The following is a 26,392-nucleotide window of genomic DNA, read 5'->3' on the forward strand; positions in this document are numbered from 1 at the left end:
TCCATAATGGTCAGGCGCCCCGTCATGTTTAAACTAAATGTTGCGTCTCACATTTGCTGGAACATCGTCAAGTAACCCTGGTAGAACTTGTTCAAGAAAAATCTGATATTTAGCGGAGGTCATGCGGGATGGTAACAGGTATGAGTCGACTAAGCAGTCACCGACCATACCTTCCCACACATTTATTATGAAGCGATGTTGTGCCACATGAGGGCACACACCGTGTGGGCCCACTGCTAATCCATACACTAGGTGCATGTCTGCCAGCTCACAGTTCATATATCGATACATGCTCTTCGTGCGGCGACTACTGCTTGAATGAGTAAACCAGAAATTTTCCCTCTCGCGAACTGATGAACAGCACTGTGTACCGACTTACGGTGACGTTTCCGGTTATGGGTTCCTATGCGATTCACATTCTTTTAGATGTTACCTACCTCCCCTAAACGCTTGTACCAATATTTTTGAGACACCCTGTATGTAGTCATTATAACACAGCACATAAGGAGTCCTTAAACTTACAATTAGTAAATTTATATAAATTAAACTTCTTTTTTTTTTTCATTTCTGCTTTAATATTTGGAAATTCTCCATTAATCTTTATGTGTGTATTTTTACAATAATCTGAAGGTTCCAGTTCTGTGAATAAGTATAATATGTTACATCCAAGGATGAAAGAAGCCATGGGAGAAGCAAGACCAATTGAAAGTCTTCGTAAAGAAGAAAACAGAGTAAGTTAACTTGCATTTTGAAATGGAAATGCTATGTAATTTAATAATATTTGAATGCCTGCATTTTCAGATTATCTTCTTGAAAAGAGTCATAGAAAGACTACATGATAGGGAAGCTTTCATATGCTCTGCACATTAGATCAGAGGTTCCCAAGTCTTTTTCATAAAAAAAAAAAAAAAAAAAATGCAGAATGTGTTATTTCACTCTTTCAGAATGAAATATCCATTCTTTTTCTTTCATTCAGAGTGTGTGTCTCATTCTTTGAAATTAAATGCATTGAAGTACACTTTAATTTATAAAGGTATGTATACTCAGTGTAAATTTTGTTAAATCTATTTATTTGTGCTTGTTGTGGAAGATAAAGGCATGAATTTTAAGAAATATTTTTAGGGGTGCAAGGTATAAAATCTTGTTTGGGAACCTCTGCATTAGATAAATTTTCTTAAAGCAGAATTTTAAAATACTAGTTCTGACAACTCTGCCATCTTAACTCATTGTTGACCATCTCATCTTTAGATCATTAGGACCACATGCTTTCCTTTCAGTTGATAGCCATTATATTTACTCAAGAGTAACTTATTGCTTTTTAAGATTATTTTTTTCCATTGTGTCTATTAATAAAATAAAATAAAATGCAGATATATATATATAGCTGCATTATCAGATATTTTTTTTTTTTTGGCTGATGCTATATAAGCTTTCTTTCTTGCATCATGTGCCCATGCTAATGCTATCTAAAAACACCAACAGTTTTCAAGAAACTTCTTATTTTATCCAAAAAAATAAATAATTATTTAAAAATATAACTTTAAAAGTACACAGACAAAATTAAGAATGAAACAACCTTTTGGCAATTTAAAAAAAAAAAAAAGTATGTACCTTTTGGTGAATTTGCTGTAGCTTCTCAAAGTAGTATGTTTGTCAGTGCCAAACTCAAAATATATTAATTGGTCTTTTGATTAACTTTTATTCCATATGCTGAATTGATTATAATAATGTTTTTAGTGATGTATTGAAGCAATAAAATAAGGTAAAACAGATGATAAATTATAGGGATGCTTCCTGAGTTGCAAATACCCAGCTTATGAAGATTGAACTTATTAACACACAATGCTGTCACGAATGGGCAGTATTTAAGCATTTATTATTTTTCCCCTGATATAAATAGATGAAAGTTGCTCTATTGATGTTATTCATAAACATAGCAAATGAAATACACTTTATCAGCCTAATGCTTCATATAAGAACTAGAGGAGTAATGAAACTCTTGAGTTTTCTATCCATCTTAATTTTTAGCAAATCACTAATTTAACACATCAGTAGCAACAGATAGTCCATTTGCCTTCCAAACAAATTTCCTTTTGTGCGTGTGTGCATGCGCACAGTAAAATTCCAATAGTCCAGCATCTGATTATGGGAATGACAAGGAGAAAGGAAGATGCTAAAAGGGAACAAAAAGGTTCAGTGAATGTTCCTAAACATGACATGAGTTTGTGGGATGATATTTTAAATAAAAAAAAGTGCTGTTAAATGAAGAAAAATTATTTATTGAAGCCAAATATGAGAACACTGTTGGGCTAAAAACAGGTTTAGGGTGCTGGCTAACAATATAAATATATTCTACATGATGTAAAACTAAGCTAAACATGCTTGTTAACACCAGATGTTGTCCGGCTCTTCTCACTGCATCCTGGATAAGGCATCGTATGTCTTGCAGTATTCATTTGCCAGTCAAAATGTTCAACTCCTTAATGGCATGTCTTTAAAGATATGTTCACCACACATTTTTGTCCCCTTGTCACTTTTGGAATTTTGTTACTTTATTCCAAAATACACTGTGTCAATTTATTATGTAGAGATTAATTATTGAATTGGTCAGTGCCTTTGCACCCTGTTTTGTGAACTGTCCAAATCGATGATTGGCATAGTTTTAATTGTATTTCATATTGTGATTATGACCTGTTCAATAGTGAATGTTAAGCATAGTCCCATGCTTTATGCAAAATAATTGCTGTAGAGATTAATGCATTGAGAGGTGTTATGCATGTTGAAACTGCATTGTAGCTTCTTCCAGATTATCTGTTACATAAAACAGCTCAGAATTGGCCCTTTTCAGAACTTAAAATAAATATCAAAGAAAGCTGAAGTTTAAGTTTTTTTGTATTTCAGTTTACATTAATGGATTTTTTTTTTTGCACACTTCTCCATATTCTTATCCAACTACATGAGTTCAACAGTATTTGAATTTTAAGTATAACTGTAGAAATATTTGTTCACTTGGCCACTTCTTTATGCAATATTTCCTTACATTTGTTTTGCCTCCACAATTATATTGATAAACTGCAACAAGCTAGAGTAGGCCTACTTTTTAATAGTTTTTCTTGTTATAATACAATCCACCCTATTACGTGCTGTCTGTCATAGAATGCAAAATTCTGTCATCTGAATTTATTCATGTATTTGCCCAACTTTTCCTTAAGCTTACATAAGCTCTCATTTAAATTGTCTAAAAGATTAGGTAAAAAAAAAAAAGTTCTAATAGTTAATAACCCATTGGCTAAAAGAAATTTCTTATATCTGTCCTGTAATTTCCATCCTCAAGCAGACTACAAAATAAAAAAGATATCCATATTATTTAGTTTACTCAAACTTTTCAAAGCTTGATTAGGTTCTTGGCTAAATGTCTGGTTGGTCCCTCTTTAGTTTTATATACTTGTAAATAGGTAGAAACCTGTTTAACGAAAAATTGTGCCATTTTTGAACAATCCTCAGAAATAAAGCACAATGTGCTGCCCTCTTATAAAAATTCTGCTGGTGTGCTTAGTGATCATATGTAGTCTGTTGACAAAGACCAATTTAAATTTAACACACCATTATTTTCTTTGCAAATGAAAAAGAAATAAGTTTAATTGCACAACTGATGTATGTATGTACACATAGTTCAATATGAGATATTTCATAACTCTTCATGCATCCACTGAAAATTGGGAAGAAGCAACCACAGCATCCGTGACTCATGTTTGTTATTTAATTATATTTTTTATATTTAAATTGGTTGTGTAATGAAATATTATAATATTTATTTTGCTCATTATTTTATTTTGAATATTAGTGAAGAATTTTTTTTTTTTTTTTTTTTTTCCCTACCAAAGCACTTACCAATCAATTTTTTACAATTCTCCCAAATTTTAGGTGGATTAGGAATTATAATGTGCTTTAAAATATGTTTTATACTTTAAACATGAAAGTCTGTAATCATTGTAACATCGGCCTGTTTATCTGTAGTAATTTATATAATAAAAGTTCTCACTAAAATTCATTTATTTTAGATTTTTATGCATCCATCAAGGGAAATGGCAAGACCTCAGCCAAAAGGTGGTGGAGCATTGAATATTGTGATGCCAATCTACACTGTAGGAATTATAATCTTCTTTTCTTTTACATTACTAAAGGTATTTAATTACTAATTTTCAAATATTAATGCATGAAATGTTTTAATTTTTTGGTTTTTTTTTTTTTTTTTTTATGTGAACCCCAAACACGAGAGGTATTAGAACCTATAGTACTTAGTACCGTGCTTGGGTTGGGTGTTGAGAAGACAAAAGAAGATATTTGTTGACATTCGACTTGAACTTCTGTAGATTGTAATTTTCAGGAAATACGTATGAAGGAAGGTTGTTCCAGAAAACGGCAGTTGAATGAATAAATGAGGAAGATGAAAAGTTGGTTCTGTGGGTTTGAAGTTGGACAGTAAATGGATGTTGGCTGGTGGCGGCACGTGTTCGGACTGTTTTGAAAGAGAGAGCATGAATTATAGAAGCCAATTCAGAAGAACAGTGCCCATGGAAGTATCTGTAGAAGAGGCATGCAGCAGAAACAGTGTGTCTATGAGAAAGCGAGTGGAGAGACTCTGTTAGAGATGTATCATTAGTTAACCTAACTGCCCTCTTCTGAATGGAATCAAGAAGCCTGAGAGAGGTTTTGGGGGCACCACCCCAGATGTGGGAACAATATTCCATGGCAGGGCGGATTTGTGATTTATACAGAGTGAGCAGCTGTTTGGAAGAAAAGTAACGCCGAGAGCGAAAGAGAAAACCAAGTTTTTTAGATGCAGAGGAAGCAATATTTGTAATGTGCTTGTGCCAAGAGAGATTAGAAGTCAGGGTAATCCCCAAAAGAGATATATCATTTTGCCTAGAAATCGGAGTGTCACTAAAGATAAGCATAGGAGCAGAAGAATCCTTTTTGCGAGATATAAGACAAGACTGAGTTTTAGAAGGGTTGAAATCAACTAAGTTGTCTTTGCCCCACTGGAGAATTACCTGAAGATCGGCATTTAAGGAATTGGCAGCAGATTTTCGAGAACTTGAAGCTGATTGAGCTGGACAAGGTTTCTCAAAATGGAAAGTTGAATGCAATGTGCTATCATCGGCAAAACTATGGATAGGATTTCCAGTCAATGGAAGAAGGTCATTGATATACAAGAGGAAAAGAGTGGGGGAAAGAACTGAACCTTGGGGGACACCGGCATTAGTGGAGAAGTTAGAAGACAGAGAGCCATCTACCATCACCCTCAGTGAGCGATCAGAGAGAAAACTGGATAATCAATTACTAAAAACAGTTGGCAAACCATAAGATGGAAGCTTGGATAGAGGTGTGCTGATAACTGATGAAAAATTGTGTAGTGCAGTTTTCTGCTTTACTTTGACCTGCTCTAGGACCTTGCAGTTTGTGGGCAGGGGAGTTATGTTCCTGAAGATGTCCATAAATTGCAAGGTAGGATCTGTAGGGGGAAAATATGGGGCAGTAATTTTCCAAGTATAAAAAATTTTATATAAACGATTTTTTATTAATATCTTTCTATTTTAGTCGTATTAAGTGCCTAATTTTGCAAATACCATACTGAAGGAATGGCTATAGATCTGCACTGGATAGAAATCAATTGATTATAGTGTGTCTGCACATTCATAAGGTTATTTTATAATTTAATGGTATTAGCGTGATATTTTTCTGAGAACTGTCCTTTTTTTAAAGGATATTTTTTAATCAATATTATGTTTTGCGTATTATTACAAAATAATTTGTATATTGTGAGATAACGTGATCTTTTATTTTATATTACTATTTAATGTTTGTATAGGTTTTATTATTGTTAAGTATTATTTTAAATTTTCATTTATTAATTGGCATGCACTTTCAGTAATAATAAGGCAGCTTTTTGTAGGATGTATAAATTTAAATTTCTTTTGGGTTTTAAATGCAATTGTTTATTTCCAATGCAGTAGTTTCATTTTATAAAGTTTTAAGATTTTGCCAGTGTTTTATTTGATTATAGATTAAAATTTAATTATTAAAAGTAAGTGGTATATTCCTTGCCTACCTCTAACCCAAATGAAATCATTAATCTTAATTTTAGGGGGCAGAGGGTTATATAAATTCATTTGTGGGGGGGGGGGGGGGTCACAGTATTGCAAAGTCTGAGAACTCTGGTGCAGTGTTATTAGAATTATTTCCCATATATATATATATATATATATCCAAGTATAACAAAGCAAATATTAAATGTTATTATAAATATTATAATAAATATTAAGTAGTCACATAACCAATTAATGCCATCTAGGACGATTATTTATATATATATATATATATATATATATATATATATATATCTTTCTCTTAAGAAATTAAAGTTTATATAAATTCATACGTGGTTTATAGGAGTTTGTCTAGTTTTCCCTTAGTACAATGGTTTACCTTAGGGGGTTGGGAACTTTACTTCAATTCTCGCTTATGACAGTTATGATCTCTCTCTCTCTCTCTCTCTCTCACATACATTTACAATGACATTAATATGATATTTAATGATAAGACAGCATTCAACAAGATTCAAAGATCTAATGCTGCTTTTCAGATATTTTTGTTAGTGAACATCCCCACAGTATATGTATTCACGTGTGCACACACATTCTTTTTTTTTTTGTTTTCCTTCCCTTGAATGGATTAACTCGGTGCAAAAAAAGAAAAAGTTTCATGGGTCTCAGGTTTACTAAGCTTGGAACCCCTCCCATTTTATATGCTGTTGTAAAACAAAGTACAAAGTAAAACAAAAAAACGAAGTGAGGAATTTCTAGTCTTCTTCAGTTCAAGTTGTAGTTAGTTGATCTGAGGCATTGGAAGTAGGGTTTTACTCACAAGTTATTCTGGATGTTTTAGCTTGCACAATATTCAACCCAGCCTGTGAATACAACTTCTTCAAGTTGTATTCACAGGCTGGGTTGAATATAGTGAATTGTATCAGAGTACAATATGAATATGAAGAACAAACTCCAGTTCTATTAAAATGTTTTGTATGAGTAACATTAATGAACAGTTTGCTACTTCACCCAAATAACTTCTTTCTTTACAGGAAAGATATTCATTCCTGAATAGTTTTAGAAAAAACTATTTGGGAATAGATTTTTCTAAAATAGTTCTTTTGTTATTTTGAAAAAAAAAAAACAGAAAGCCTGAGCCATCAAAATAAATCTTTATTTTTTTAAAATATCTGTTTTAATTAATTTTGTATCGACTTCAATCAAAAGTAAAGTGCTGTCTCTTTTGTGTAGACTCCCATATTACCTATTTACATTTTAGATTGGTTGTAACCTGCTGGTATAATTTCAGCTGCTTTTAAGAAAACCTTCAATAGAAGATCAACAAGTATTATTAAAAGGTTTGCCAGTGAGCTCCAAGTTTTATCATTATTTTGCCAAACGACAAGAAGAAGAATTTCTAGCTAATAGAAAACAAGTAAAAGGTATTCAGGAATGTGGGAAAACCAAAAAAGTCCTTCAGGATTATGGCAGAGATAAAGGTGAGATGCTATTTTATCAGATATACTAATATAGACATGCTGGTAAACAGAAATTTGTTACAAAATTGATAAATATGGTTAAATAGGAATATGCTTCATTTTTCATCTTTACATTTTATCATTATAAAGATGAAAAATGAAGAATATAGTTGCAATGAGTCAATGCTACAGTGTGGCTAAAATTCTTGCAGATATTTTGTGAAGGTAGTAGGCAGTTCTAAAAATTTTCAGAGTACCATCTTAATTGTCTTTATTTAAATCACTCTATATTGTTTGGCTTTTAGATTGATCATTAATTTCTTTTGCAAATTGAGACTGCAAAACAAATTATATAAATAAGTCACCAGCCTGATGTACATTGCTTCTGTCATGTCTTTTCATATGTTTAACTGATGAATGATTATATATAGTCTTTTGAGTGCACAGTTCACCTTTTGACTCTGGAAACTGCTCATTTTGAATCCTTAAGGAAGAGTATAGACATGACCTTGATGCATGCCACTAACCAGTTGTATCTTTATAACATTCTGTTCTTTTCCCATTAACACTATTCCTGAATCTTTAAAGCTTTTTCAATAACATTAGAAAGGATTCTTGCACCTTTTCTGTTCAGATATATTGTTATCCTATCCCTGCAGATTAAATTCCTTCTGCCAACTGGGGTTGGTCATGCTGATAAAAATGCCCCTGAAAGCCTTGCAGAGCCCCTCAAGCCTAGAGTTAATAATAAGGTTCTTATCATAAAAAAAATTCCTCCCATGTCTCAAGATTGTGGATGCAAACTACAACTTGCCCTAACTCAATGTGACACTGCTTTTCAATGAAGTTCTCATTTTGTTTGCAAATATTACATTTGACTGTAACTAAGGCATTAATCCTTTCATGAGTAAGTTTCTCAAATGTGTATGGTCTTCCTTTAATGAGTTTTTAATAGGAGTGGGCTCTGTAGAGTGAGGTTCTTTCAAAGTTTTTAAAACAAAACATTTGTCATAAGTGCTTTTAAATATTAAGTTCTGATATTTTGTTGTGATTGTCTATCATTAAAGTAAAATTTGAAATCAGAATTTAAAAAAAAATTCACAAAAAACATTTTTTTAGAAGCTCTTTTTTTTTTTTTTTTTTTAGAAGCAATATCTTCTATGTCCATTTATGTATCTTAATATTATTTTTTAATTTCATCAGTTGGATCTCTAATTCCTCTAAAATTTTCTGGATCAGAGTTCCAAAGAATTTGGACTTTTCTATGCCAAAATCAGACAACAAGCTGACCAGTGTCTTGTTTTCCTCCTGATTTTCATGCTGCCATTTATTAAAGCCATGTTAATTGGAAACAGATGAGAGATGGCAGTACATACTGGAAAATTTTCAAAACAGGCCATATGTGAACAGACTTAGCATTAGCAGAGACATATGATGCAAACTTATACAGCATTAGTCAAAAAAAAAAAAAAAAAAAAAAAAAAAAAACCCTTCCCATTTCACCCATCCAGTCACTCCAAATGTTTTATCTAGTTCAGCCTTAAAATTAAAACTATCAACTTCCACAACAACAGATGGAAGCCTGTTCCAGAAATCAACTACCCGCTGGCTAAAGGGAAACTTCCGCACATCTATTCTACAACTGTCTTTCCTCAATTTGAATCTATTTATCCACCTCAAGTTCTTAATCTGAGCAAGCAGAAGTATCCCGTCAGCATTGAGCATGCTCAAACCATTCAAGGCTTTATACACCTCAATCAAATCACCTTACAGGCGCCTAGTCTCCAGATGCTGCAATTTACAGAACTTAAGTCTTTCTCCATAAGTGCACCCCTTTGTTCCTCTCACCAATCTTGTTGCCCTTCTCTGTACTCATTCTAGCAACTCTACATCCTTCCTAAAATGAGGCCTCCAGACCTGTACGCAGTACCCAAGGTGTGGCCTGACCATTGCCTTATACAAAGGGATAATCATCTCCTTGTCTCTTCTAGCAAAATTCCTATATATCATTGACAAAACTCCATGACCTGCTCTGGCAGCCCATCTACACTGCTCAGAGAACTTCATATCTGAGTGCACAATTACCCTCCAGGTCTTTTTCATTTTCCACCTCCCTGAATGTGTAGTACCACACAGTTGGTACATATCTCTTGGGTTACTACAGTACTTTGCATTTGTCAATGTTAAACTTCAGTTGTCACCTCTCAGCCCATCTGCCTAACTTTTCTGGATTCTGTTGTAGTTGAATACTGTCTTTACTGTTATTAACAACCCCGCCAACCTTTGTATCATCTGCAAACTTGGACATTAAGCCTGATATATCTTCATTGATAAATGCACAAAACAATAGGGCCCAGCTCCAAACCTTGGGGGACTCCACTAATAGCATTAGTCCACATAGAGCAGTGTCCATTTATTACCATTCTCTGCCGGCTCTGACTCAACCATCCCTTTATCCATTGCAGCATCTTGCTCTTCATGCCATACTGCTCCGACTTGCGTGAAGTGTACTTGAAATGACCTTTAAAAAATATAGATCTACATAGGTCAGTCTGAAAGTTGTTTGTTTGTTATTTGGTTTTTAGGAGCATTAGCAACTAAGGCCATATTGCTCCGGGATATGCGGTGGTCATTTCCTGACCTTTCCGCATCCTCCGTATTTGGTGGTGACGGGCTCGAACCCCGGTCTAATCAAGAAACATGTGCTACGCACTGCTGCTCCTTCCCACCTGGCTACGGAGGCGCCAGTCTGAAAGTATTAACAAAACTTGTTTCTGGTAATATTTCTAATGTGTACAAGCCAACAAATTATATCCATGATTAACTCATCAGCTAAAAATTTGAAAGCTCAGTTTGTTGTGTTTTTTTTTCCTTTGTTATAATGTTGGCTATACAGGTTGATGCGTGAGGTACAGTCTGTCATTAATGGTTCTGCTAAAAGCTAATTTTGATTTCTCAGAAAAAAAAAAAAAAAAGAAAAAGGGAACATAGTCATAGGAGATGAGTTGAATTTTGGAATGTACAAAGGGAACAGGAAGGGTGGGAAGAAACAGAATGAAGGCGTCAAGTTCACTTCTGATCAAGAACTGGCTGAATATGATAAGATCATACCTAATTCAGAACAGTCCCAGGAGAACATGGAATCTGTGTGATACAAGATAGTGGTAAAGTTGAGAATGAAAATGTGCTGCAGACTGCAGGAAAGCAATACATATGATAAGAGGCTCTATATACAACTTGATTGGGCCAGTAAGTTTGTGCCTCATTATGGGAGATTTTAGCTTATGATTGACTGATTATTTGGAAATCACGGAAACTTAATCTGAGGCAAGTGTTTTGAATCAACTTGATTCACGTGCTATTTTTATCAACATACAATGAGCAGGAATATTCTTGATTGGTTTGGTCATCACCAGCAACCTGAATAATATCACAAATATGATGGTAGAGGTTCTATTAGTAGCAGGTGACCATAATGTTCCAAAGTGGTCAATGAAAAATGATATTTTGATGCAGTAGACTTTCAGAATAACTGCACTTTGGGGATTCAAGGTGCTGTTATTTTGATTTTTCCATTATCTAGAAGTTTTATTTTTAATATATTTAATGCAGAAATAATGAGACTAAATAAGAAATAGAAATTAAGAATGCGATTTTATTAAATGCACATAAAAACATAAACATGTCGATTATCCAATTTATATTCTGCCATTAATACACTCCTGCTGACACCCTGTCGCATTAACCACTGAACCCGTTGCATCAAATTTATCTCTGATATGATAAATTGTCAGATGTGTTGGTGGTGCAGTGTCAAATGCTTCTTGCCATGCTCTGTGCACCTTTTTGGCATTTTCAGTCTTCCAATCTGCTTCAGAATCCACTTTCTTTGTTCTTCACCCAGACTCTCTGCCATCATTCTCAATACCTAATAAAAAATCATAATGAAAAATAAAATATCCTTATTACCTGTAAACTAAAAAGAAATAATAATGAAAAATACCATGACCCAATCAGTAGTGTTATACCTACTTTTGGCCCACCCTGTAGTTTTGGCAAGGGCAGGAGTTTTAATCTCAAGGAAGGAGATTACTTCATTTTGGACTAAGGATGTTCTTGGACTCAGTTACATAGGATGGAATATATAAGAGGGAAAGTACAGTTGAACTGTTTTGAAATAGTAATCAGTTGTACAGTTGATTACTATTTCATCCTTTCTTAATGTATTACAATACTTATTGTATATAACTTTATTTTTAGTAGAAAAAATATTTAAAAAAATGTTGTTTTTTTTTACGCGTTTTATTTTCAAAAAACAAATTCTGATGAAAATTAAAAATAATTATTTTAGACATAAAATATAAACATAAATCTATTAGATTCTTCAATTTTCCAATTTAAGCTCTTGAAATTTTAAACTATAAAACTACTTAGAGTATGATTTAATATGACAGTTAGGTCCATGAAGCAGCGGGCGCCTCCGTAGCCAGGTGGGAAGGAGCAGCAGCAGTGTGTAGCACAGGCTTCTTGATTAGACTGGGGTTTGAGCCCGTCACCACCAAATACGGAGGATGCGGAAAGGTCAGGGAATGACCACCGCATATCCCGGAGCAATATGGCGTTAGTTGCTAATGCTCCTAAAAACCAAATAACAAACAAACAACAACCATGAAGCAGCAAAATTCTTCAACAACTTATTATTTCTTGGAGTTAAATTCTTTGACTAGTGTGTGGATACTCCGTCCCCAATATCATCCATTTGTTGGTGTGAATAAGCTTCCATTATCACTTGAATGGCATAAAACATATTTATTCATTTAAATAAATGCATGAATAATATTTTTAACTTTTTTTTCCATTATTTTAAAGTTCTAAATTGATCTTGAAAGTGTGGCCCATCTTATGAAATACTGTGTGTGTGTGTGTGTGTGTGTGTGTGTGTGTGTGTGTGTGTGTGTGTGTGTGTGTGTGTGTGTGTGTGTGTGTGTGTGTGCGCGCGCGCGCGCACACGCGTGCACATGCACAATAAAATTTTTATATACAGTGGATTCCAGTTATATTTGGGCCATCGATTAATCAGGGCAGCTGTTTATTTGGGGCAAAGCTTAAAAAACAGAAACCAATCGAGAAAATAGTCGGGGTTTACTTCGCTTAATTGGGACAGAATGCCGTTTTTAATTGGGGCAGGAGACTGCAGCACTGGAGATTACCCTACAATTGTCTCTGACGGTACCACGTGGTTCAGTCGAAATTCTGGAGGTCACAACCATAAAACAATAAAAACAATTAGTCACCTGTTTTTTGGGCTTTTCTGTTAGTGAAATCTATCGTAAACTCGATCTTACTGAATTTGCGATAATACCGAGAGCTGGAATTCTGTGGGTTATTATGGGAAGTATGTTTACACTTCCATGAAATCTTCATCATATAAAAAAATTAATTTTCAGATCTTCTATCATTCCAATTTTTAAAGCTTTGTAACTCGTTACTCCATTCTCACTTGCACGAATTGTGTTACTTGCAATTTGTGTGTGCCGTGTTCTTTGTTATTGATTGCTTATCTTTTTACTGTTTTAAATTTTAACCCCCACCCACAAATGTCAATGAACAGAAATGTCAACTAGTTCGTACGTACATATTACAGTATGTATTAATTATTCCGATTATCACATATATTCTTCCAATTTTCATGTATCATTTAATTTTTTAATTGGTAAGGTAATAAAGGGTAAATTTGTGCTTAATATATCTTTGCTTTTATAGCCTCTGGATAATATTCCTCCTATTTTCGCTAATTAGAATTGCTGTTTAATAGAATTAAAATTCAATTCACAAACGTGATCACAATTGACTGGTGCTTACTGCACATCGTATCGTGAACGGTACTTTACTATGTTGAGTTCGTCGTAACGTGATTTGATTGTACAGTGAACCAATTGTAAAGGGGAGGTACATTGCATTTTTAACTATTTACGTGAAACTTTAGATAATTGGGACAGCTGCTTAATCTGGCAAAAATGCACTAGTCCTGAATACCCGGAATGGACTGTATATATAATTTTTTTTTTTTTTTTCTCCTTTTTAATACCTCACTTTCATGATAGCAAAAAAAGACTTTTTATTCAACTCTGGCTGCAATAGAAATTAAGGGACGGAAATTTTTTTGTTCTAAATATATTCATTTTCATTTTGCATTCTGTTCTGTTATCTTTGATTACAATCTGTTTTAAGATTTACTAAACATGATAAAATATTGATTTTATGATAAATTCATTTTGTACAAGATAATGAATTGTTGTTTTTTTTTTTTTTATTTGTGTTTGATTTCAGTATTATTTGCCCTAAGAACAATCATAGCTGAAATGGAAGAATTTAAAGAAAATCTTATACAAATGGAAAGGTTTAAAGTCAAGCTAAGGCAATTGGAAGCAGAAAAACTGCAAAAGCAAAATGAAGAAGTAAAAATAACCATATCTGAGAAATCTTTTACAAAGGTTGGTACAATTTTTAAGTATTCTATTTAAAAATAACTAGTTTTTCAAAACTTAATGGAATTTACTGATGTTGAAACAAAGACTAACAAAAAATGATGACTAAATTTATTTTTATTCTCTGCACAGCTGAAGCCAGAGGAGTTTATAAATTCATTGCAACTGCATACATATTGAATTATGATTAAGAGCAGCCAATTTTCAGTTTCATAGTCACAATGTGACATTTTTTTTTTTTGTGGCAGTGTGTACAGGCTTGAATTCAAAATCTTCTCATGTGGCTATGCACTCTAGCCACTGACCATGGCTGGCCGAAACAGCATTATATATTAAACAGTTTCTGATTATCTGCTCATGTGGCTTCTTGGAAACTTTTTCTCAGTCTGTGGATAAAAATTTAAAACATTTGCATACTTTGTCTTCAAGAACAGTAAAATAAGCTGTGAACTATTTTTAAAAATTGAATCTTAAATATGTGTTGTACGATGTGGTTATAAAGGCCTTTCCCACTATACAAATTAATAATTCAAACTATATGTAATAGTAAAGAACAGGTTTTTTTTTTTCCTCCCATGTAATCAGTATATATGGGATTTTTTTTAAACAATAAAAAGTTTTACTTTGAAATTTGACCAAATGGGGGTGCACAAAGTGACTAGTTTAGAAAAGTAATACAAAGGTAAATCTTCACCAACCTTTATTGACAAACAAATCTCCATCCACTATTTTCAAAGAAGCAACCAAGATGGGATATTGTGTACTCCACAGCTGCCGTCGAAATTATTGATGGAACATTCATTATCTCTTGACTGGATTGTGTCCTTCAGATTTGAAAGAATTGAAGGATCTCTGTAAATGCAGTGCTTCAGATATTCCCACAAACAAAGGTCAGCAGAGGTTAAGTTGAGTTGTCTTTGTAGGCCAGGGATGTGGAAAATTTAAACTTTTCATAATTTGCTCTTCCATGAAGTTTTGTAAGAGTTGATATTAGTAATAGCAAATGATGCAAGGAAACAAGCCTATATATCAGTATATGATGTATTTAGACTAAGGCGCATTTAGGGCTAGAGCCTCAAGCTGCGAACAAAATTATTATGATGCTAAGCACTTTATATACATAGTCTAAATTTGTTCGCAGCTTGAGGCTCTAGCCCTAAATGCGCCTTAGTCTAAATACATCATACACCATCAGGCATCTCTCATATTGTGGAGTTATACTTCATAACTGTTTTTGCCATCATTGCATCACTTGGGTACCTACCCACTCACTGACGAAGGGCCAAATAGCCCTGAAACAGTGCTGTCTGGGTGGTGGTACCTATCTGAGAATAAGTAACACTAGTCTTCTCCTTAGGTGAAGCGTTACTTATTCGAAGTAGTGCAATATCATGGCAACTCGTTGTGAAGGTATTCACAATATGAGATATAACCTAAAACGATGCCACCTTAAAAATTTTCTGTTTATTCAGAAATGGCTGTGTATTATGATGCTAAGCACTTTATATACATGGTCAGAATTACTTATGCTGTTGGTACTGTTATTTAATTAATTTATTTATTTTTTTGAAAGAGATGTTACAGTTGTATACCTACTTTCGTTTATAGTACCATAAATGAAATCCTTCAGGCAACAGTAGTCATGTTTTTCTTTCTTTTTTTTTTTTTAATTTTGGCAACACTCTCTCTCTCAGTTAAATGATGTGCACCAGTAGAAGTGCATTGAACAGTCCAAATAAGCTCTTACTAGCAAAGTGGTGAGCCTATTAATAACATTGTGCCATCTTCTCTGAGAGTGCATGGCCATTACAAGTCTAATTAATATTACTGTAATTATCTTGGCCTTCACCTGCCTTCATTGCAAATCTCATTGACCTACAAAAACACACGTGTCAATTACTCTTGAGTCCAGGAAAGGTGAAAATACAAAAAGGACACCTATTAAAGTATTAGTGTCTCATTGAGAGTGAATTGGAAATTACTTGTTTAACATGTAATTTCTAATATTTCAGGCCAGGACCTAAGCCTTGAATGTTCACAACAAAAGGTGTTCCTTTTAGAGAGGTTGTTGGTTAAGGGAGATTTCACTGTACTACTAAATACTGACTGAGGCAGCTATGTTACCAGAGACCTGTATGGATGAAAAGAGTGGCTCAGTGGATGCTGAGCCACTCTTTTCGTCCATACAGAGTGGCTCAGTGGATGCTGGTCATTATTTCTGAAGTCTGTTAAAGTGAGGGTTTACTGTACTCTGCAACATTGGGCTGTCTGAGTCTGAAATTTGGTATCCTCTTCCTTGTGTCAAATGTTGGCTACTTTCTGGTAGTAAATAGTGCTAATTGAACAATTTGGCACCAAATTAATTTTAAGTTAATTGATTTGGTACTAATCTAGAACAGTTGATCAAATATTATTAAAAATGTCTAGGTTTTGAGCGGCTGGTTTTCAGATTTTGTGTGTTATATGCTAATTTAAATACATAGAATTGACAGCTTTTTTTATTTCAGATGTTTATATTTGATTTATTTCATTACCACTTTTTTTTTATACTGTGATTAGTCTTGCCAATTATTGTTTGTTCATAAATATTTTTTATGAACATGTACCCATACTTCTTTAGTTAGTAAATTGGGATTATATGAATCAAAATTTTATTTTTCATTTACATTTGATTAAAGGTTTATATAAGGTATTTCAATTAAAAGGCACTGGAGTCTGGCTGCTTCTCTTATAGTTGTTTGTTATGGTTTTTTTTTTTTTTTTTGTCATATTTTGAAATTCTTGAATTCAATGTTAAAATTTGACTAAGTATTACTGTTTAGATTTTGTGATTTCTAAATTTAGATTTTGTCTAATCAACTGCTTTCCCTGACTTGATTGGGGGGAGAGGAGTTCCTTCAGATCAATCTAAAAATGTCTTCAAGGTATTTCTGAAATGAACATAAATGAATTTTATTTGAAGAAAAGAAAAATAAACAGTGGTTGTAAGCAAGAGGAAAATATTATTTGCCCTATGGTGCAAGCAAGCCTGAGGCTTATGCTGCACCAGCCAAAAAATTTCTGAGAGAGAGAGAGAGAGAGAGAGAGAGAGAGAGAGAGAGAGAGAGAGAGAGACCCTGGATGTGCCAAGTCCTGGGGTTTATGATAAAGATCCAGACAACAAAATAGTCTAAACCTAAAGATAAGTGAGATAGATAGCAAATAGATATTTATTGTATACCCAGTATAAATGAAATATAAGTACAATTTCAGTTCAGTAGCTTTCGGAACTCGTGTCCCTTTATCAACTGACAAATTTGAATACATTACAAGCAAAGTGTGGCACGTTACTCATTCGTCATTGTTGTAGCACGGATGTGTGCTGCCTTGCGCCAGTGATCATCCATCAATAAAACGGTTGTCTCCAGGATTGGATGTATACGCATGCCTTTCTGGCGATTTAATGCCTTAGGGTTGTTTATTATGTTTAGTGACGCTAGCCATAGGCGGTGGCGAAAGTGTCGCGCGTGGTCCACTATCTCAAAGTCGCGCTTGGGGTCAAGATCGTGGTTGGTAGCCCAAAAATGTTCTGCAAGCGCGGACTGGTCAGTTTCGGCAAGCCGGATTGCTCTGTCGTGTTCCGTGAGGCGATCCTGGAGACGTCTCGATGTCTCACCTACATAGCAACTGTTACAGGCCCTACAGGTGATATGGTACACTACATTGCTGCGTAAGACAGGTGTGACAGGGGTCTTCACACTGGAGACAAGTGAACGTAGGTTCCTACCTGGTAATTGCACACATTTGATGTTGTAACTTCTCAGGATCTTCGAGATACGTCCTGACACTCCTGGATAGTACGGAATGTAGGCGGATGATATGCCGACTTGCTTCGGAGGTCTTGGGTTGGAAGTAAGTTCTTGTGCCTGTAACAAGCATCTGTTTAGTACATGGGATGGATAACCGCATCTGGTTAGGTCCGCCTTCACACGGGAGATCTCGTTATGTCTAATTGTGTCGGTGCTGGAATGGCTCCAGGCCCTGGAGAACAGGGTGCGGGCAGTGCTATTGAGATGGCTTGGAGCGTGGCCGGACCCGTAGTTGGTGAATTGACCGCACCACATGGGTTTGCGGTATACTGAGGTCTCTAGATGTGGGCCTACGCGATGCACTAGCACGTCCAGAAACGGGAGCGAACCGTCCACCTCTGATTCTACGGTAAACTTGATGAAATTGGATAGAGAGTTGAGGTATTCTAGTAGTACCGTTTCAGAACCACGTGGTATTATGGTAAAAATATCGTCGACGTATCTACACCACGTTGTAATAGGTGTAGGTGGGTTCTGGTGTATCTGCTTCTCCAGATCTTCCATGGCGATGTTAGCTACTACGGAACTGACAGGGGCACCCATAGCAGTGCCATGTACTTGTTTGTAGAGTGAGTCTTCAAAGGTGAAGATGCTGCTAGAGAGGCATAGGTTGAGGGCGGTACAGATGTCATCAGTGGATAGTGACGTCCTGGATTGGAGGCTTAAGTCGCTCTCAAGGAGCCTTCTGGCGCAGTGCACGGCCTGTTGGACGGGAATCGAGGTGAATAAAGAAACCACGTCAAATGATGCCATGATAGAGTTATCAGGGATTGAAATGTCCCTAATTGTGTTAATGAATTCACTGCTGTTTTTAAAGGTGTGAGATGTATTACCTATAAGAGGCGAGAGGAGGCTCGCGATGTGTTTGGACAGTTCATACGTTGGGGCACTGCAGCAAGACACTATAGGTCTGAGAGGAATACCCGGTTTATGGATCTTTGGTAATCCGTAGAATTGCGGTAGTTGGCAGCCAGTAGCACGCAGAAGATGGTGAGTCGCGGTCGGGATCTTCTTATCTTTAAGCCATGCGTGGACAAGTTTATTAACATTTGCTTCCAGACGTTTCAAGACTTTAACGGGAGGATCAGGTAGAGGTTCATATACGTTAGGATCGAGTAATAGGGCCAAGGCTTTCTCTCGGTAGGCTGATCGGTCCAGCACAACAGTCCGGCGCCCTTTATCCGCAGGAAGTACAACGATGGAGTTGTCTTTTCTTATAGATGACAGGGCGGCACGTTGGCGGTGGTTGAGGTTTGAGCACGTTTTTCGAGTGTTGCGGAGGACTGCGGCAGTCTTGAATCGGATCTCGTTGGCAGATTCTTCGGGAAGGTTGGTAATACTGGCTTCTATACCCATAGCGAGCTGTGTGATGGGAGGTTTCGATGGTATAACGGCGAATTTCATACCGTTTGATAAAACACTCAGCTGCTCGTTGGACAGTTGTTTGTTACTTAGATTCAAGACGAAAGAAGATCCATAAACCGGGTATTCCTCTCAGACCTATAGTGTTTTGCTGCAGTGCCCCAACGTATGAACTGTCCAAACACATCGCGAGCCTCCTCTCGCCTCTTATAGGTAATACATCTCACACCGTTAAAAACAGCAGTGAATTCATTAACACCATTAGGGACATTTCAATCCCTGATAACTCTATCATGGCATCATTTGACGTGGTTTCTTTATTCACCTCGATTCCCGTCCAACAGGCCGTGCACTGCGCCAGAAGGCTCCTTGAGAGCGACTTAAGCCTCCAATCCAGGACGTCACTATCCACTGATGACATCTGTACCGCCCTCAACCTATGCCTCTCTAGCAGCATCTTCACCTTTGAAGACTCACTCTACAAACAAGTACATGGCACTGCTATGGGTGCCCCTGTCAGTTCCGTAGTAGCTAACATCGCCATGGAAGATCTGGAGAAGCAGATACACCAGAACCCACCTACACCTATTACAACGTGGTGTAGATACGTCGACGATATTTTTACCATAATACCACGTGGTTCTGAAACGGTACTACTAGAATACCTCAACTCTCTATCCAATTTCATCAAGTTTACCGTAGAATCAGAGGTGGACGGTTCGCTCCCGTTTCTGGACGTGCTAGTGCATCGCGTAGGCCCACATCTAGAGACCTCAGTATACCGCAAACCCATGTGGTGCGGTCAATTCACCAACTACGGGTCCGGCCACGCTCCAAGCCATCTCAATAGCACTGCCCGCACCCTGTTCTCCAGGGCCTGGAGCCATTCCAGCACCGACACAATTAGACGTAACGAGATCTCCCGTGTGAAGGCGGACCTAACCAGATGCGGTTATCCATCCCATGTACTAAACAGATGCTTGTTACAGGCACAAGAACTTACTTCCAACCCAAGACCTCCGAAGCAAGTCGGCATATCATCCGCCTACATTCCGTACTATCCAGGAGTGTCAGGACGTATCTCGAAGATCCTGAGAAGTTACAACATCAAATGTGTGCAATTACCAGGTAGGAACCTACGTTCACTTGTCTCCAGTGTGAAGACCCCTGTCACACCTGTCTTACGCAGCAATGTAGTGTACCGTATCACCTGTAGGGCCTGTAACAGTTGCTATGTAGGTGAGACATCGAGACGTCTCCAGGATCGCCTCACGGAACACGACAGAGCAATCCGGCTTGCCGAAACTGACCAGTCCGCGCTTGCAGAACATTTTTGGGCTACCAACCACGATCTTGACCCCAAGCGCGACTTTGAGATAGTGGACCACGCGCGACACTTTCGCCACCGCCTATGGCTAGAGTCACTAAACATAATAAACAACCCTAAGGCATTAAATCGCCAGAAAGGCATGCGTATACATCCAATCCTGGAGACAACCGTTTTATTGATGGATGATCACTGGCGCAAGGCAGCACACGTCCATGCTACAACAATGACGAATGAGTAACGTGCCACACTTTGCTTGTAATGTATTCAAATTTGTCAGTTGATAAAGGGACACGAGTTCCGAAAGCTACTGAACTGAAATTGTACTTATATTTCATTTATACTGGGTATACAATAAATATCTATTTGTTAAACTATGGACCCCAGTACTCCAGGCCCATTTGTCACTATGAGATAGATAGTATTAGCCATACAGTTCAAAGAAGCCACAGGCTTTTGCTATACTGGCTATAAAATGAAACTACACAGCCTATGTTTCCCTCCTCATATAGGTAACTAGGTATCTGACCTTTGAATTTCCCCAAGCATTCAGCTTAACTAGTTGTTAACTTATTCCAGTAAATTTTTTATGTGAACCCCAAACATGAGAGGTATTAGAATCTATAGTACTTAGTACCGTGCTTAGGTTGGAGGTTGAGAAGATGAAAGAAGATATTTGTTGACATTGGACTTGAACTTCTGTAGATTGTAATTTTCAGGAAATACGTATGAAGGAAGGTTGTTCCAGAAAATGGCAGTTGAATGAATAAATGAGGAAGATGAAAAGTTGGTTCTGTGGGTTTGAAGTTGGACAGTAAATGGATGTTGGCTGGTGGCGGCACGTGTTCGGACTGTTTTGAAAGAGAGATAGCGGGAATTATAGAAGCCAATTCAGAAGAACAGTGCCCATGGAAGTATCTGTAGAAGTGGCATGCAGCAGAAACAGTAAGTCTATGAGAAAGCGAGTGGAGAGACTGTTAGAGATGAATCATTAATTAACCTAACTGCCCTCTTCTGAATGGAATCAAGAAGCCTGAGAGAGGTTTTGGGAGCACCACCCCAGATGTGGGAACAATATTCCATGGCAGAGCGGATTTGCGATTTATACAGAGTGAGCAGCTGTTTGGAAGAAAAGTAACGCCGAGAGCGAAAGAGAAAACCAAGTTTTTTAGATGCAGAGGAAGCAATATTTCTAATTTGCTTGTGCCAAGAGAGATTAGAAGTCAGAGTAATCCCCAAAAAGAGATATATATCACTTTGCCTAGAAATCGGAGTGTCACTAAAGATAAGCATAGGAGCAGAAGAATCCTTTTTGCGAGATATAAGACAAGACTGAGTTTTAGAAGGGTTGAAATCAACTAAGTTGTCTTTGCCCCACTGGAGAATTACCTGAAGATCGGCATTTAAGGAATTCATAGCAGATTTTCGAGAAGTTGAAGCTGATTGAGCAGGACAAGGTTTCTCAAAATGGAAAGTGGAATGCAATATGCTATCATCGGCAAAACTATGGATAGGATTTCCAGTCAACGGAAGAAGGTCATTAATATACAAGAGGAAAAGAGTGGGGGAAAGAACTGAACCTTGGGGGACACCGGCATTAGTGGAGAAGTTAGAAGACAGAGCCATCTACCATCACCCCCTCAGTGAGCGCTCAGAGAGAAAACTGGACAACCAATTACTAAAAACAGTTGGCAAACCATAAGATGGAAGCTTGTTTAGAAGACCTTTATGCCAAACATGATCAAAAGCCTTTGAGATGTCAAGAGCAACTACTTGTGTTTCACCGAACCTTTCCATTGAATTAGTCCATAAATGGGTAACATAAGCCAGAATATCACCAGTGGATCGACACTGACGGAATCCATACTGGCGATCGTTGATCAGACGGAAGGATTCTAGGTAGTTTAAGAGTTGGCGGTTAATTGATTTCTCCATTACTTTAGAAAGAGTAGAAGTAATTGCAATAGGACGATAATTGGATGGGAGGGATTTGTCACCCTTTTTAGGAACTGGCTGGATATGAGCAAGTTTCCAAGCAGAAGGAAAAACACTTTGGGAATAAGAAAGGGAAAAAAGGCGGCAAAGAATAGGAGTAAGTTCAGGAGCACAGGTTTTGAGAACAAGTGGAGAAATACCATCAGGACCTGGAGCTTTCTTAGCATCAAGATTCATCAAAATCCTTCTGATATCTTTTTGAGGGAAGACCACAGGCGGCATTGAATGGAGTGTGTTGGGAATGGTGGGAGGTGTTTTACCAAGATCATTAATACATGAGCTGGAAGAAAAATGGGATGCTAGCAGGTCAGCTTTATCCTTAGCTGAAGTGACAACAGAATCATCTGGTTTGGACAGAGGTTGGAGCAGAGATTGGCAAAAGTTGCGGCCAATAGCTTTGGCAAGAGACCAGAATACTTGGCTACCATTAGGCAAGAAGCAAGTTTTCTACTCTTAGCCTGTTCAAACTCTAGTTTGGACTGATTAATAACTGCTTTATTTGTTGCGAGCTTTGGTGTAGGCAGAAAATGAAACTGAAGAATTAGAAACAAGCCAATTACGATATGCGACATTCTTCTCTTGAACAGCCCTAGCACATTTATTGGAAAACCAAGCTTTAGATAAAGGACGAGATTTTAAAGTGGAGTGTGGGATAAAGGATTCCATTCCTGCAAGAATAATTTCACTGACATGATCTGAGCAAACGTTGACATCAGGAGTTTTGAAACAGTAATCCAACCAAGGAAAAGAAGAAAAGAAGTCTCGCAGGTCATCCCATTTTGCATTCTTGTAATGCCAAACAACACGAGGTTGGGAATAGCCATGAGATAAAGGTTCCATTGGAGAAGAGACAATCACCAAGTTGTGATCTGAAGTGCCTAAAGGACCTCTCACTTCGACCGTGTACTTAGAAGGGTTGTTTGTGAGAAAAAGATCAAGCGTATTGGCTGTATGATTAGGATTGTCTTGTATTCTTGTAGGTAAATGAACAATCTGTGCTAGGTCATTAGTAATTGCAAAAGCCTCAGCATCTCAACCTGCTGGGTTGGTGTGACTAGAAAACGGAAGCCAGCTGGAGTTATGAACATTAAAATCACCAAGGAAAATTACCTCACTGTTAGGAAACTTGGACTGGAGAAAGTCAAGTTGCAAAGAGAGGAAGTCAAAGAGCTCCAAGTGATTAGTGGAGTTGGGAGAACGGTAGAGACAACAGATGAATTTGACACAATGAGGTAGAAAGATTTTAAGCCAGAGAAGATCAAAGAGAGGAGATTCCAAATTGCCAAGTCTCTGACAGGGAATATCAGAACGGACATATGCACAAGTACCACCTTTGAGGCGAAAGGAATCATACAACGAATAATTTGGGCATCTGAGATGAGCAGTAGTTGAATCAACTGATAACTGAGATTCTCTCAGAAAAAGTACATTGGGTTTGGCAGACTGTAAGTGGAAATGGACATCGTTGAGATTAGAATTGAGACCACATATATTTGTGAAATGAATTAGGAAATGCTTGGGAAGTTTAGATCTTTTCGCAGATAAGCTTGCTCTATTAGTTTGACAATTCGGTGTATTCAATAGTAAGAAAAAGTGGGTGGTACATGCCGTATGAAGTAATGAAATTTTTGGATATGGTGTGCACGTGGAAAGAATATACCCAGATCCTTGACATAACGTGTCCTCGACAATGCTCCCCGCATACACACTACTCGGACTCCCTCCAGTCACTATCTGGCAGAGTAGAGGTAGCAAGATTATACACTAGCTGATCTGGAAGCCTCCTAGAGAGTTACCAATAGGTTCAGTCCGGTGTACTAACTAGCGGCCGGCCTGCGAACACAGTTTTAGAGCTGTACCCTCGAAATGTAAGGAATATTGGATCTTGCCACGACGTTCATCATAACCTCAAAAGTCATCAATCATACTGCATGATGGAAGAGATATGGAAGGGTTGACCGGAACTTAGCTCTAGAGACTAAACATGGGTTCCACCACTTCAAGCCTCCAATAAGCAAAGTGGTGGTATTTCACCGGTTGATGAGTCATCTACCACCTAGTACTGCCTGGTTACAGAGAGGGGCGGCGTTCCTCCATGTAGTGTGGGCACCACACCTTGACCCCTGCTTACGTTGGTTCACACCTGGGTGGTCACCCACCATGTACTTGTGCATGGAGGTTATACCCAGGATTACTAACAGTCCCACCATCATGAAGGTGCAAGCAGAAGGTTTGTCTGTCACAGACCGTCCAGACTTTGCTGAAATTGGGTCCACTTTACTTGAGTGTCACCCGAATATCAGTTCCATCAGCATTTTAGACTCCCAGGTAGCAAGTACAGCTTGCCTGGCATATCTGAGAGAATGTCTGTGACAATCTCTCAGATATGCCAGATATGTGACAACCTCAAGGACCAATTAGCAACTTTATAGGTAAAAGAGAACTACCTGCCCCTAGTTCTTGAATTATTTATAACAGTAAATTTGCCTTCATTCATTTTGCTATTCCCTCTTAGAGGGAATAGCAAAATGAATTCCTTCTTAGGGCTTATAGATCCTCAATCAGGTTCTCTTCTAAGGTGCTAAACCACTGTAGCCCACTTATTCAGTTTTGTCTCATATGAGTGCCATTTTGTAGACCTCAGCAAGCATGGTGGTTTCCTGTCTTTAAACCCCCTTCAAGAAACTTAGTGGTTTTTTTTTTTTTTTTTAGGTATGGTCTCCATACTTGGATGCAGTATTCCATGTTCTTAACAATTTCCTTATATATTACAATTATGACTTCCCTATCTTTGTAAGAAAATGTTCAATAAATCATTGATAGGACATCATGGGCCTTCCTTGCCACCTGTCTATGCTGCTTGGAGAACATCGTCTGATTGTAAAGTCAACTCCATGAAGTGTGTAACCTATTTTAGTCTCTATTCCCAAGGCCTTGCTGCATCAAAAGGCCTTGCTGTTAAGGCCTTGCCGCATCAAAACATAGCTGCTACTTTTCTGAATATCCTTGAAGCTTGTCCAGGTCGTACTGAAAGAGCACTTCTTGGTACTGATCATTAACTACTGTCTTCATCTGCAAATTTTTGGCATCTTGCCTTTATCAATGTTGTTTATGAAAATTGGAAACAGTGGTATCAGAATAGATTCTTGGGGAAATCCACCTCTAGATCAGTGCCTTTTAATTAAAATGCCACGTATATATACACTGCATGGGCTTCCATAACTGATACTGGCCCTTGGGTTTCCAGATCCAGAGTGCCTAAATGTATAAACAAATGTCTTGATTTTTTGTAATATACCTGTATTACTATATTCTTGTAGGATGCAGTGGAGTATTGTCCTGATATGTGTACACAATGCAATTTTGAAGACCCTGGCAAGTTTGGATTAAGTCAAAGAAACTTTTCAGAAGTGAAGTCAGAATGACTTTTGAAAGGCTTACCAATTTTTTTTCCCCTTTAAACTCTGAGGAAACAATCACTAAAAGCATTTCTTTGTATTTTATGATGCTCAACATTGTGAAATCAGATATGAACAATGTGGTTTTTTTTTTTTTTTTTTTTTTATAACATTCACTCACTTCATCAGGTAGTTATTGTTGAATTTTCTAAACAATGACTGCTAATGCAGGATACATCTATTGTTCTTTGCTTTAAATATATGTAGACTATTCAAAGTATTTAAATAAGTTCTCTTTAGCTTAACCAAAATCGAAAAGGAAAATGGATGGATGTGAGAAATGCTTGTTATGCATTCCGCACAACCAGCTAATAATATGCTAAATGAGGATAATTCAGTGCTGTGTG

At 37.0% G+C, this 26,392-nt stretch overlaps 1 protein-coding gene across 1 annotated transcript; it reads left to right on the forward strand.

The window, feature by feature from the left end:
- The first annotated feature begins 636 nt into the window (after window positions 1-636).
- On the forward strand, window positions 637-26,012 carry LOC150086282 (uncharacterized). Its single transcript, XM_090373807.1, has 5 exons — window positions 637-731; window positions 4,062-4,184; window positions 7,399-7,588; window positions 13,898-14,061; window positions 25,908-26,012. Exons 1-5 carry the CDS (start codon window positions 657-659, stop codon window positions 26,010-26,012), a joined length of 657 nt encoding a protein of 218 aa, XP_090229933.1. The 5' UTR covers window positions 637-656.
- The last annotated feature ends 380 nt before the right edge of the window (window positions 26,013-26,392 follow it).

This window comes from Mastigoproctus giganteus, chromosome 5, assembly GCF_048544385.1.
Source record: "Mastigoproctus giganteus isolate SK-2022 chromosome 5, ASM4854438v1, whole genome shotgun sequence".
In the NCBI taxonomy this organism is placed as follows: domain Eukaryota; kingdom Metazoa; phylum Arthropoda; class Arachnida; order Uropygi; family Thelyphonidae; genus Mastigoproctus; species Mastigoproctus giganteus.